The sequence below is a fragment of the Equus caballus genome, chromosome 9 (genome assembly GCF_041296265.1).
Source record: "Equus caballus isolate H_3958 breed thoroughbred chromosome 9, TB-T2T, whole genome shotgun sequence".
Lineage (NCBI taxonomy): Eukaryota > Metazoa > Chordata > Mammalia > Perissodactyla > Equidae > Equus > Equus caballus.
In genome coordinates, this window is record NC_091692.1 from 30,243,619 (window position 1) to 30,258,410 (window position 14,792).

The window sequence follows — 14,792 nt, forward strand, 5'->3', positions numbered from 1 at the left end:
TTAATTGTGTAGCCAAATCTATGTTTTAATTTCCTTATGATTTCAGTTACTTTTGGCTAATCTTTCAAATTTTGAGAGCCAGATTATCATTGGTTTACCATGTGCTGATGAAGAGCTTATGCTAGGAGTGGAAACATCAAGTCTCATGGTCCTTTGTCTTTTCCAGTTTGCTTATGCTTACGTTGCTGATGGTGTTTTCAATCCCTGGTTTCCTTACAGGAATCCTTTCAAGTCATCTGTCTATTTTGTGGAGGTTAGGTCAGCTTAAACTAGATAATATATCTGTAAACTCACTTAGATGGGCACATGAAAATGTCCATATATCACAACTCAGTGAGTGAGTCATAGTGCTGCTCTTAGCCCTCCGTGGTGTAGAATTCCAAGTATGCCATGACACTTGAGTGCCTGACATACTGACCTTGAAAGTGTGCCTCTGTCACCTGGCCCAGCTCTATCTAAGTATAAGAACAAACATCAGCCACCAGCACAGGAATTATTTTTGGGTTGGCTAACCTCAGCCTTCTGTATTCTACTTGGATTAATTATTGCTGAATAGTTGGAGGTTTGAACCACTGACTTGCTTTCAGAAAGTACTGAAAGAATAGTAAATTGGGTTTGTTTGTGGAGAAATAGTATTTTATACTATGTATCTTGTGTGTGTGTATATATATTTGTCCAGATTTATTAGGTATAATTGACAAATAAAATTGTAAGGTATTTAAAGTGTACAGTGTGATGATTTGATATATGTATACTTATACTGCCTATTTAATAAAAAAACTCATTAGTTTTACAGCTTGAAGAAAATTGAGAAATCTTTGAGGAGAAAAGGGTATTTGTTCATATCGAGAGAGATGGCTATTTAATAACCAAGATATATTTTATACCAAGATACAGATTTTTAAGTGTGAGAACTGTCAAGGGGCTGGGAGTGAGTGAGGTAGTGGCTGGTAGTTTATTGTGGAGATTGCTCAGAACTCTGGCAAGTAAAAGTCTGCCTCTAAGAAAGATTTTTGTCTTCTTTTGTTTTTTGCTGGTCTTACGATGAATCTCAATCTTACTTTTCTTTCTGTTGAGCAAGATTGTCACTGAGCTAACATCTGTACCAGTCTTCCTCTATTTTATATGTGGGACGCCACCACAGCATGGCTTGAGGAGCAGTGTGTAGGTCTGCGCCTGGGATCTGAACCCGTGCATCCTGGGTTACCAAAGCAGAGTGCATGAACTTAATCACTACACCACCGGGCCAGCCCCCTAATCTTAACTTTTGAAACTCAAAATGATAAGGGAATGTCATGAAATTCTTAAAACACAACTAATTTATCTCACTTTAATTGAAATGTTTAAAAATGCATTTTGACCGTATTTCAAAATATGTCTTGAAAAATGAAATGTAAACTATTATTTTTGGAGGAGTTGAGTGTTAAAAAATCATGCAGTAAAATGATTACAAGTCCTGGTTTTTAAGGTATGTGATGTGATTTTTAGGATCAATGTAGTATTCAAATGTATTTCTTATTTTTCAGGCAGCAAGAATTATTGCCAAGTTAGCAGCTTGGGGAAAAGAATTGATGGAAGGCAGTGACTTAAATTACTATTTCAATTGGATAAAAACTCAACTGAGTTCACAGGTAAAAGACATTTCTTTTAGTGTCTTTGAAACGAATATAACAGCCATGTTCTCTTGAGCTATTTATGGTGATTATGTGAAATTACAAAAAAAGTTACATTAAAGTAACGCCATTTTGCACTTGATAAATAACCAAACTACTTTTAGGTATGATAATGCGCTTCACTTTTTCTCTCTTTGCTGGCTTCAACTCAAACCTTTCTGTCTTTCTGCCATTTGGGATTTTCCATTCATGCTTTTCAGTGGGCAGGGAGTGTCTTCCTTCCATGTGGCTGCCAGGATCACATAGGTTGGAGAATTGAAAGGAACCGCACAACTCCGAAGAGCAGACTCGTGTCAGCCCTACGAGAAAGGGACAGGAGCGCTGCGGCAGGGCACGGAGTGCAGGCAGGCTTCAGTGCTCAGACACTTGGAGGTGTAGCTCCCGTGTCTGCCTTGGGACTCTGAACCACTGAGATTTGTGTGAGAAATTTTGGTTTTGGGGGCTCCAAAAGTTTCCAGTGGGATCTTTTATGCCCTTCTGGTCACATAACCAGACCTCACTTTCTAACCAGTTACACCAATAAACAAAATGGCGTTAGCTGCTGTCAGAGGAGTTTCAAACTGAAAACAGCACATTATAGATTATTGGTCAAGCCATTTATCCTTATTTTGGCCAAGAGTCTGTACCAGGCTTCTAGGTGCCCCTAGGTAAGCCTGGAGCTGCGAGTCCAGCTGTGGGATAACTGTGTCACATAGTGGCTCCTTCTAAGGATTTTGCTGTATCATTGTGGGATTGAACATTTAGGCTTAAGGTTAAATATGAAGCCTGCTTGTTGGTCTTTTTGGTCGCTTTCAGGCCTCTTTAGCTCTGCTTCTCCATGGAGGAAAATAGCTTGCTGGTTTAATGGTTGGAAAGATGGCAAGATTTCTGTTTTTGTCTTCATGGTTCCCTAGAACAGGGCAAAAGACTGGACGTTTATGATAGCCCAGTGGAGTGTTTGTTTCTTTTAGGCTTCCAGTGACTAAGTATTAGGTAGTAAGAGGGAGACTTGGTGGGAATGACCTTCAGAAAAGGAGTGAAGTGAAGGTGGGTGGGAGAAGAGTATTCTGGGGGAGAAAGGGTAGAAGAGACTGAGATTTTGGTGTGGGATGGGGGTGACATGGAGGAATGGGACCAGGAGAAGTAATATTGGTAGTTACTGTGTTGTCAATGTTAGATTACAAATAAATGTCTACTTGAAATACATTTTTGGAAAGTTGTAATTTAGATTTCAGATGACTTTGTTATGTAAATAGATTTTAATTTGAAGCATAAGAGAGACACATGACATTTCTACTTAGATTTATTTTTTTGTCTTATTGCCTGTGTTTGTGGGGGAAGCCTAATTGCCTTTTATATTTGGATAAGGACATTTTGGTGTATCTTGAGCAAAATTATTTTTTTTATCAATAGCATAAATTTTAACACTTTTTGGCTTAGGTTTTAAAAGTATTTTTATAAGTGCCACAAATTTGCATATTTTACTGAGTTTGTGAGATATTTCAGAATCAGGATATCTAGAACATGAAAAACAGGTGTGTGAAGATGAGATTTTAGATTTCTAAATGTGTATCATTTAGGATCAAATGCTTAGTTAAATAGGTAACATCCCCTTTTCTTTTCTGTTTCGAAATTAGTTCTTCCTTTGAACAAATTTCATTCTGCTTTAGTGTTAGCTTTATTGTATAGTGGTAATGAGGCTCTGTTGTAGCTGGATTCATACCGTGAAAATTGGTAGGAAAGATTTTATACTTGTAGTTTGCCACTAACGTTTTGGGTTGTTTCATCTTAGACTTTTCCTCATAGGAATAACATTTATATTGTGCCTCACATGTGATTTGTCGCTTTGGGAATGATTGACTATGGTCGTAACCTTGTCCAGCAGTTGGGGGCAATATTTCTGTCATCACTAGTGAAGGTGAATATTTCAGTGTCTAGAACAGTGGTCATTAGAATTGAGCTTCTTGATGTTAGATAAATGCTCTTAAGGACTTTTCTCTACCTTTCTAGTGCCCTTTTGATCACTGAGTCTTTGGCTTTGTTTAGCTATGGTATGGCATTTCTGCTTTGAGGTTCTTCTGACACAGGATATCTTTTCAGGGTGCCCAGGCCCAGTCTGGCTTTGCTTCTCGGAGTTGGGTCACTGCTTCTGCTGGGCTCTGGATTGCACTGTCTGTCTCGCTGTGGGAAGACACTTTCTTCCATAGCCTTTTATCAGGATTAAATCACAGACTTCTTGTTAAAGAATGAAACAGAGGATTATTTGGGATTTTATTTGCTACTTTGCTTAAACGTCACATGATAGCGCTGTATCTGGAATTTCCGGTCTCCTTTTCTCTGTCATAAATATTTTCTCCCTTAGAAAAAGGACCACAATTCTGTGATTCTAATGAAAATAAACTTTCAAAAGTCCAAGTTAGCTGCAAGTTTGAATCTTTTGTTCTTTGACTTGGAGTGACATTTAGGAGCCTTTTTTGATAGTTAAAGTGTTGTACTTGGGTTATAGGGGCTCATGCCTGACACTTAGATAATAGCTATTGAAAAAAACAGAATAAAAATTTCCTTTCAGAAATTCTTTATCACTTTTCTCTTGCATATTCAGCCTCTGACTTTCTATCTTAAATTTTCTTTGGTCATTTCTATAGAACACGTGAGATTTTGATTTTAATTGTAACTTGTTAGCATTGTTATGGGTAACCAAATTTTAAGTTCCATGTAGTATCTTCCCATCCTCAGGCACCTATTTCAAAAGCTTTGTCGCAGAATATAGTGTAGATGGTTCCATGTAAGACAGTCATCTTATTGGAGAAACAATGCAGTAAGTAAATCCTGAGACTTGGATAGTTGCACCAGCCTCACTTATGAAATGTAACTGGAGCTTAGTATTCAGTTTATTATTGTTCCATTTTTAATAATTTATTGATTAAGATAATATCTGGAAGAGTGTAATGATATTTAGAATATTTCATATCATCCCTATGCTTTTTATTAATTGATGATACTCCATTAAGTAGGATTAGGAAAAAAATTATAAAATTTGCTTAGCTCCCTTTCGTAGGCTGATAAATTAGGATAAAGTTAAAAACAAAACTAAGTAATAAGTTATTTATTTTGTAATAGAAACTGCGTGGTAGCGGTGTTGCTGTTGAAACAGGAACAGTCTCTTCAAGTGATGTAAGTACATTCCTTCTTAATTCACTGGCCTCCTAATACCCTGAAAATAAGTTATTTTGAGTAATAGACCTTTAAAACTTTGGAGATGTTTACAAGTTCCCCAAATGTAAATCCGTGGATTTGGTATCACCTCCAGTGAGGTTAATGGTATTGTACAAACTATGTATGAATAGATGTGGTCCGCAGTGATGACTTTTTCTCTTGGTAGGCATGAGCCTTGCTCTCCCCTGTTGCTCTTCATCCCGGCCACTTTGTCTCAGAGCTGAGAATCAAAGCAAAAGTCTGAATTCAGGTGTACAACTGGAGCAAATAATCACCAAGTTACTCTCTAAGCTTCAGTTTGATAAACTACTATCTGTCTAACAGATACATGAATACTGTGTCAGGCAGTTGAAAACAGTTCGGTTACCTGATGGTGCTAAAACTCATTGCTTGCACTGTGTTGCTCAAGGCTTTATGTGGGGCTACTTGGTGGCCAGAAACACCCCCCTCCCTTTTTTGGTCAGTTTCTCCCCACATTTTTGTCGGACTGAAAGATTAAAGGTTAAAACTAATCATGTCTCCCCAAGTTCCTTTCTTAGATTTATCTTGCCCATTTGAGAATAGTTTAACTTTGTTAAATAGCTCAAGAACTAACAGTAAGTTTGGACAAGTAAAGGTTGTCATGATTGGAGCCAGTTGAGAGAAAGGGAACAAAAAAAGAAATGTAGGTGAGGTGCATCTAGCTTCATTTGTTGGAAATATCTCTGGGAAACTGGAAAGCATAGTTAGAGGATAGTGTCTACAACCTGCCTGCAGCACACCTAAATGAAGCTCTGTAGAATCCATTTAATGTCTGTATTGGTTACCAGTACCTCCATAATCTGCATGGAACATACCTGTCTGTATGCCCTGAATCTAGATGGCAGCAGAACTCATTTTCAAAGCCAAGAGCCAGGCTTCTCTTGAGGCATCGGTTGGAGGAATTGACAAACTGTGTTAGGCTAGAAAATGGCTATTAGTCTTCTGAAATGTAGTCAAAACAAGGCGTGTAGAACTAGATGAGCTATCTTGGGACCCAGTAGGGGAAGGAGGTGGTGGCTTAGGGGTCTAGATACTCAACCATAAGCGGATGTTTAAACTAGGAATGTTTATTTTATGTGACTTGAGTTTCTACCAGTTTGACATTTTGAAAAATTGTTTATTTCTTATATTTGACTTATTGGTAAATTTTTTAAAAGATATTTTCAGAATCATACGTTTTATAAACTTAATTAACTGGTTGTTAAAGTGTTTGTAAGTTATTAAAACTTGCATAATGAGGTGCAAGCTCTGGTGACATGACATTCTTATTTTGCTCCCTTCTGTCCACTGTATTGGAAAAGCGAAACTGATTAATTGAATTGGCGGTGCGTTAGTTAGAGTGGTTTATCTGGTAGACTCATACATACACAATCAAAACAGAATGTGCATCTGGGGTAATTGTGAGTGAGGGACAGATGGCCTTTGGTTTCCCACCCTATTCCCTTTAATGCCCTTCAAACCTGAACATACTTTCTGTCTCTTCCTGAGGGTTGTTACTTTTTCAGATGGCTAATAACTTGGAAAGCAGACTTTAGTAAGTTGAGAGTAGGATGTTTGCCGTCCCTCTGATACTTATATTTTAATAGGGGAATCTGAATTGGTAACTCATATTTATTGAGCACTTACCCTGTGCCTGGCACTGTTTTGCTCTTTTTCCATTTACATCTCCTTGAATATTCACACTCCCTCCTTAACAGCAGTCTTACTATGAGCCATATTTTATGAATAAAAGCAATGAGCCCAAGCAGAAAGGCACACCAGCTTGCCCAAGGTGATACAGCTAATGAGTGGCAAAAACCCCAAAGAAATGAATTGCTTATTAAGAGAATTACTGTTGAGGCAACTGAACTGGGATTGGATCTTTAGGCATTCCCAAAGTTGCATAGCCTACTCAGACTTAGAAATATTGATATTGTATCTTAAAATCCCTAAAGGATTTTAAAACCTAAAGGTTTTCAGAGAGCATAGAAAAGCAGTTTGGTAAACTGCATTACATGGTATTGCCACTGGATGTCAGTATAAAACAAACAAAAGTTTTACACTGCAAACTGAGAAATAAACATGATCCGACAGGCTTAACTTTTAAAATGGCTGTGGAAACATCATAATATGTTATGAGTGGATCATTACAAGCATTTTTATTTAAATGACATTACACAAATGGAATTTCCTTAAAATGCATTACATTGTCTGCCTAAATATGAAAATAATAAATGACATCGAGTTATGTGGGTTTACCTTAAACTGTTCCTTTCTTTACTGGCTGTCAAATGTGAATTATCAACCTTCTGTTCTTCTAAGGAAGCTGCACAGCCTTGGAAGTTGATTCTTGTGCTGATGCCCTTTCAAAAAGAGGAATACTGTGCTCTCTCACGAACTTTGGAGGATTTAGAAAGAATCTGGGGATTTTTTGTTTCTTTCTTTGGTTTCTTTTTCCTCTGCTCAGCTTTGTTTTTACATATGTGTAGGGGAACAAGGTGAACTCCTAGCTCTTGCACTTGACCGTGTCCTGTTCTTTGGTTATTTTTGTTGTAGATCCAGTCCAGCATTAGTTATTGCTGGATGAACGTTGTTTCACTGACAGTAAGTAGCTTAAGTTGGCAGGCTCTCCTGTTGCTTATTTTATCTTGCATTTAATGTTCTGGAGCAGTTCTGTCCTATGGAGCTTTCCATGATGATGGAAATGTTCTGTATATCTATACTGTCTGTCCTGGTAGCCATTAGCTACATGTGGCTGTTGAACACTTGCACTTGTGAATTTTCAGTTTTATTTAGTTTTTTCTTTTTTTAAGGATTGGCACCTGGGCTAACAACTGTTGCCGATTTTTTTTTTTTTCTGCTTTATCTCCCCAAATCCCCCTGTACACAGTTGTATATCTTAGTTGCCGGTCCTTCTAGTTGTGGGATGTGGGATGCCGCCTCAACATGGCCTGATGAGCGGTGCCATGTCCGTGTCCAGGATCCAAACCCTGGGCCCCCACAGCAGAGCGTGCGAACTTAACCACTCAGCCACAGAGCCGGCCCCTTTTTTTTTTAAAGATTTTATTTTTTTTTCCTTTTTCTCTCCAAAGCCCCCCAGTACATAGCTGTATATTCTTCGTTGTGGGTCCCTCCAGTTGTGGCATGTGGGACGCTGCCCCAGTGTGGCCCGATGAGCAGTGCCATGTCCGCGCCCGGGACCTGAACCAACGAAACACTGGGCCGCCTGCAGTGGAGCGTGCGAACCAAACCACTCGGCCATGGGGCCAGCCCCTTAGTTTTTTTTTATAGGTTTATCGAAATATATTTCATATACCATAAAATCCATCCATTTACAGTTCAGTAGGTTTTAGACTATTTACAGAGCTGTGCAACCATTACCATAATCTAATTTTATACCATTTTTAACACTTCAAAAAGAAACCCTGTACACATTACCAGTCATTCACCATCCCTGCTGCCTGTTCCCAACCTCTGGCAACCACTAATCTATGTTGTCTCAGAATTTGCCTTTTCTGACCATTTCATATGAATGAATCATATAATATGTGGTTGTCCGTGACTGGCTTCTTTCATTTAGCATTTCATTTAGCAAAACATTTCATTAATGTTCTCAAGATTCATCCATGTTTTAGCATTTTAGAATAAAAGAAAAGCGTTAGCCTATTTGGCTTTTTGTCAGATTCCATAAATTATTTTCTGTGACGTTCTAATATCCGTGTTAATATGAGGTTAGTTTTACTGCCTTGGCTTTGTTTTTAATTTAATGCTATAGTTATGTGGCACTTTCCAGTCTTCCAGAAGAAGTGGAATACTTTAATGATTTAGTTCCTTACTACTTTGTGATAAGTACATCAAAAGTGCTGCCCCAGGAGCAGAAATGAGTGGGCTGATATATAATTATATAGTTCAGGCCTGTTATTTAACTGGAGTCTGCTGTAGCTGGTGAGCTGGAAAGTCTGTGAGGACTCAAAAGTAATTCAGTCAATTACATGTCTTTGTGCAAGTTTCAAGAGCATTGCTATTTACCTAAGGTAATTCTTAAATGATTTTTATCGTTCAATTTCCTTTTATCTTTTTATTACAAAATTAGTACATTTTAAACTTTGGAGATCATTAAAATATAGGCACAGAATGAATGTTAAGAAAAGGAGGAAGGATAAGAATCTATTAGTTTTGTTTTTCTGATCAGATTTTTGTAAGGATTGCCTGCAGGTATATTCTGGCAATGCAAAGGAAAATTAAATGATAAATTTCAGTACAAGACTTTCTTTTACAGATCATTTTCAAAGTTTAGCACTGGTAACAATAAGCTACTAACATTATGCATTAGATGTGTTCTTGGAAGTTGTATACAAAGCCATAATTTATAAAGTAAATCCTATTTTCTCAGGTCCACAGTAATTTTCCCTTGTAGTAAAGACTCCCAGTAGTCATGCAATTGAATTATATGACTAAGCAAATTAGATTGAAAGGAATACTTGAAGGAGATTTATAAATTTATAAGTTAATAGTGAAATTACTTTTGTGGTAAGACAAGTCTAAAACTAAATTATCTTAGGTTATTTAGGTATTAATTTAATCTAGGTATTTTATGAGTATTGGCTAGAGGATCTCTTTTAATAAGCCCACTTCAAGAGAATTCTTGGGCTATATGTATTTCAGTTCCTGAATATGAGATAATAATAATAACAATAGTACACCTTACAATTGTTTGTGCTTTATGATTTGAGTTTAGATTTTAGTAGCAGATTTTTTTTTTTTTAATTTGGTAGGGCTGGTGTTATTTTCCTTTATTGATGAGAAAATTTTGAAGAGTTTAAGTGATTTACCAGATAATTTGGCAAAGCTTCTGATTGTAAAAACCTTTCTTCCTTCCTCCCTCTCTTCCTTTCTTTAGTCTTTTTTTCCTTCATGTCATAACTTACATAAAGTACACAAATTTTAAATGTTCAGCTGAATGAATTTATAGTCATGTGTCCTCCTTCTCAATACTTTCCTTCACCTCAACTCCCACAAAGGTTATCATTATTATGGCATCTCTTACCAAAGACTTGTTTTGCCTCATCTTGAACTCCACGTAAGTGGAATCATATACAGTAGGAACGCCTATGTGTCTGAATTCTCTTGCACAGTATTGTGTGAGATTCATTCATACTGCATTTAACAGTAATTCATTCTTTTTATTGCTATGTAGTAATCTAGTAAATGAATATTACCCATTCTCTTATTGGTGGATATTTGGGTTACTTCTAGTTTTTGGCCACTGTTAATAATCTTGCTTGAACATTCTTGTATATAACTTTGGGTGGATATAATCACTTACATCAGGAGCACTGAATTCTAGAATGGAATTCCTGGGTTATAGGGTATACGTAAATTTAGTTTTAGTAGATATTGCCCATCAGTTTTTAAACTGATTTATGTATCCATCAATAAAGTATGAGAATTCCAGTTGTTCAAGTTCTCTAATGCTACTTGGTATTGTCTTGTTATTTTTTAAAGTGAACGTCTATGATGGAAGCAAAAATCACACATACGTTTGTGCACACTCACTTTTTACTTCTATAAGGAAAGATTCATTTGATAGCTGTGAAACGTTAAATGCTTTTGCGACTATTAATCAGCAATCCTCCATTTCATGTAAAACTGGGTTCTGGAATTTATTTTAGTCAATTTTGTGTTTGAAAAGCTCAACTTTGTGCTTCCCTGATATCTCTGTACTGTGCGTTTTCACCGTCTATGGGACAGATGCTCTTTCCTGCAGTGCAGACTTGTTTTTTCAAGCGCCCATGATTCCAAAATTTAGGTGAATTTTATCTTTAGTCTTTCTCATTTAGTTTGTACTTAAATTCCAGCATTGTGGAGATGAATATTGAAAATTTGTAAACATTTTTATAACATTAGTTTTACTTTGGTACAATATCACTGACGTTTTTATGCTTCTCTTTTGTTGCTGACTTTATAATTCCTCAGTTCTTTTTTTCGATGAGGAAGATTGCCCCTGAGCTAACATCTGTGTCAGTCTTCCTCTATTTTTGTATGTGGGATACTGCCACAGTGTGGCTTGATGAGCAGTGTGTAGGTCCATGCCCAGAATCCGAACCTGTGAACCCTGGGCTGAAGTGGAGCGTGTGAACTTAACCACTGTGCCACCAGGCTGGTCCCTGATTTCTCAGTTCTTGAATTCTTTGTATTTCTGCAGAATGTGGATCTCTGAGACCATATTCACCAGGAAAGTGAATTCTTTCAGTTGCGATTTTCCCTGTGATGTGATTATTCCACCATAATGTAGGAGAGTTTGCATTTTCAACAACATTGGAAAATTTATCTAAATGGTATTCTCTTAAATGTGTTGAGGAGTAAAGGTAGTTTTTGTCTACTGGTGAGCTTTGCTGCAATGAGTGTGTATTGTGGCTGGTTCTCAGCCCAGGATGTCTGGCGCACAAAGAACTCTAGCTTGACATGAAGAGAGTGGACTCCTGGTGCCAGTCCAAGATTAATTCACTATTTTAATTTCAACAAATTATATCAGCTTTTTAAGCCTTGGATTCCTCATCTGAAAAAATGGATATCATAATATTTCCCTTTTATTTTTAATTTTAATTTTCTGTTTGAAGGTACTTTGAAAAATACATATTAATAAATTGTCTTTATAAAAAACGTTCTTTTTTTCTTTTTTGACAGTTTTTTGGTTAGTTGTGAGGGTTAAAAGATCCATTTTTATTATTGAAAAAAACAGAAAAACTTTACATCAAAGAACTGTGGTTAAATGACGTTTAAACAAATAGTATTCAGGAAACAATACAAATGAGTCAGACATTGTTTTGTGTGATGTATTTTTGTTGTCAGTCCAAATATAGGTCATTTTTTGTCACCACCTAAATGAATTACTTTAGCAATTTAAATGGAACTATTAATCTGGCTAAATGAGTTCTTTTACTATAAATATTTTCTAGTAAAATAGGATGACATAAGGTGCAGCCAAAATTTATTAGCAATTTATATTAGTTCTCAAATTGAGATGACTTAATTGACTAGTATTTTGTTTTTAATTTATGTAAGATCCATAATTACCAAACAGATTTAGTCTTGGCTTGAAAAAGGAGTAGGATATTAGTGCTATGTTATATGTATTTCTGCAGTATTAAGTATTATCAGTATAAAAATTTTGGTCACACTTTTAATATTGAATCTTATCTATTAGAGCCCCATTCATTTGGAACTAGTGTAACATATTGAAGTTTGTTTGTGTTTCTTTTTGTTCATTCATTCAAGAAATATTTATTGAGTGCCTGATAAGTACAGGGCATGGTGCTGAAAGCATATATCGCTCAACAAGGTAGGCATGACTCCTGCCTGCATAGGGCTGCATTGTGTTGGGGGAGGACAGCATTACACAATTATTACACACTTCTGTTATCTTAGTACACTTGTGGCAACACTTGTAACAGAGAATCACAGTCTTCTGAGTGTACAATGAGAGGATCTCATCTGGGGCCAGGTTCATTCAGGCTTTCCTGAGACAGTGGAGGGATGAGGCCTGCGCCTCAGGTAGAGGGAAGTGTGTGTGGAGAGCCAGGGCAGAGGGGGAATGCAGGCATGGCGAGAGTGGGGAGATGGGACAGGCAGGCAGGCCCAGAGCGTGCAAGGCCTTTGACATCACTTAGGATTTCAAATATTTTTCTTCGCAATGGGAAGTCACTGAAGACTATTGAGAAGAGGAGTCACATGGTAAAGAGCAGCCATGGGAAACACGGTAGTATTTGCATGTGCGTGGCACCTTACTGTGTATTTTGAAATGACCTGATCCATTAAATCCATCTGCCTTCCTTCAGCGTAAGCTCTTTTCCCCTCCATTGCCACATGGCTTGCTTTCTTCCTTCCTCAGGGTTCTGTATTTGTCCTCTCAGCAGTGAGGCCCTCCCCAAAGATCCTGTTTAATAGAGGGCCTTTGTCTCCCTCTCTGCATTTCCTACTTCCCTTTCTTATGTTAATTTTACTGCATGCAACTTGTCAGGCTCTGTTATGCTCTATAATTTACTTGCGCTTTATGTTCATTTCCTCTTCCTGCATTAGACAAAGCTCCCTGATAGTAGGGACTGAGCTCTCTTTTGTTCATAGTTGTGTGCCTGGTGCATGAACTATGTCTTGCACATAGTAGACACTCAATAAATATTCGTTGATGATATTGAGTACAGGTTTGGATAGCCTTTTTGGGAACTAGTTGAGAACTGAGAATAGTTTCTGACAGTGCAGGCAATCTAAGGTGGTAGCTGTCAGGCAGGTTCCTAGCACTGAAAGGACAAATGGGCTGCTTCATCTTTGGTTGGATTCTAATCTAAGTACCATATATTTGAAAATAAAGGGGAGTCCCTTCTGCATACCTGATAATATAACCAACCTAATAAACATTGTTGAATTAAGGAATCCTTAAAAATTGAGGGCACCATGGATTTAAAATCTTTATTTAAGTTGTTGACAATGCGATAGATCACTATGTATAACATTTATTAAATGAAAAAAGAAAATTACGAATGAAAGTTACAGTATAATCTCATTTGTATTTTCCAAAAAAAGACATGGAAAATTTCTGCAGTGTTACACAGAAATCTACTAATAGTGGTTATATCTTAGGAGTGGTACTGAGGGGTGATGAGAGTGGCTTTATTTTATGCTGTTCTATGCTGATTGGGTATTTTGTCATAAATGTGTCCAAAGCATCTCATGTAAAATTCAGGGCAATAAAAATCATGTACCCAAATATTAATAACGCTCCGTGCTACTTGTCAAGTCATACTTCTAGTTTATAACTGTTCTTAACACCCAGAAGCTGATCATAAAGGCACCCTCCTTGAGAGTTCTGAGCATAGGAGTCAGGGAGACTCAGGGAGAGGTCACCTGGGACAGGCAAGGCTCTGGTACAGTTCTGAGGGAAGGCACAGTGATTCTCTTCCTTTTTTGATTCTTTCTTGTGACATTTCTCTTTGGAGGGAGCAATGTTCACCTCAAATACTACCTCATCAGTTTGGTGGTTCTTGCTGTTGTCCTGTAAGACAGACTATTTCTCTGCCTTTCAGTTCTTGTTCATTTTGCCTTTCTTTGAAATTTTGTGAGATTTCAGGATTTTCTATAAGCAATTATACCTATTTCAAGAATACTTTTCAAATGTCATAATGTCTGTTAGTAGAATAGGAAATTCTAGCAAAAAGAAAAAGAAGGCTTGGTGTTTGCATTGTATAATATGGAGGGTAGTAGTACAGTTCTATATTATTATCATGGAAGTCAGTTTAAGAGAAATGATAATATGGAATTTGGGGGGGCTTCCATATCTCTTGTCCTTTTTTTTTTTAAACAATGTCTTGCTAGGCAGAAACAAAAATGACTTTGCTTGGATGAAATATATCTTAAAATTGCAGGTTCTACTTTTTTTCTTCTAAAGCCAAATGGCAAAATAGGAAAAAAATAGGACCAAGTGGAATGTGTCGACGAAAATAGTCTGCAACCAATCTATAAATGAAAATTTGGGTGAGTTTATTCTGAGCTAAAATCTGAGGACCATGGCCCAGGGCCTTTCTTCCTGAAGGAAGTAAAGGGCACCAAAGATGTGAGGTATACAGAGTGGTTATATACCCACAAACAGGGTGCTTTACATATGATTGAAATGTCCCTCCCACAATAGTCACAAGATTGCCCTGTCGGCACAGTGCTTGATGGACACAGCAGGTAGTGGGTCTGCTATCTCAGAGGGCGTAGCAGGAGGCATGTCTATTTTCTCGAGCTGGGTGGTCACAGGTGAGCGCAGCAGTCAGTTCCTAGCCTAAGGAAAGATGCTTAATCCTTAAGGAAATGCCAATGTTGGGAGGGGGAGGGAAGTTGCGCCTTTATCTCAAGGGCCTTTGTTCTTGCCATAGGGAATGTCTA

General features: G+C 37.4%; 1 protein-coding gene across 9 annotated transcripts in view; it reads left to right on the forward strand.

Annotated features, from left to right (window-relative positions):
* The window catches only part of ATP6V1H (ATPase H+ transporting V1 subunit H), a 129,726-nt gene that overhangs the window by 21,970 nt on the left and 92,964 nt on the right, over positions 1 to 14,792 (forward strand). For 5 of the 9 annotated variants that reach the window (XR_011421596.1, XR_011421595.1, XM_005613165.4 and 2 more), the window contains exons 6-7: positions 1,527 to 1,631; positions 4,773 to 4,826. Coding sequence is in view for 6 of the 9 variants with exons in the window: in XM_005613165.4 (XP_005613222.1) it covers positions 1,527 to 1,631; positions 4,773 to 4,826 (159 nt within the window). In the remaining 3 variants the exon portion in view is untranslated. The remainder of the gene's footprint in view (positions 1 to 1,526; positions 1,632 to 4,772; positions 4,827 to 14,792) is intronic. The other 4 variants (XR_011421597.1, XM_005613167.4, XM_070222259.1 and 1 more) reach the window with 1 other exon arrangement.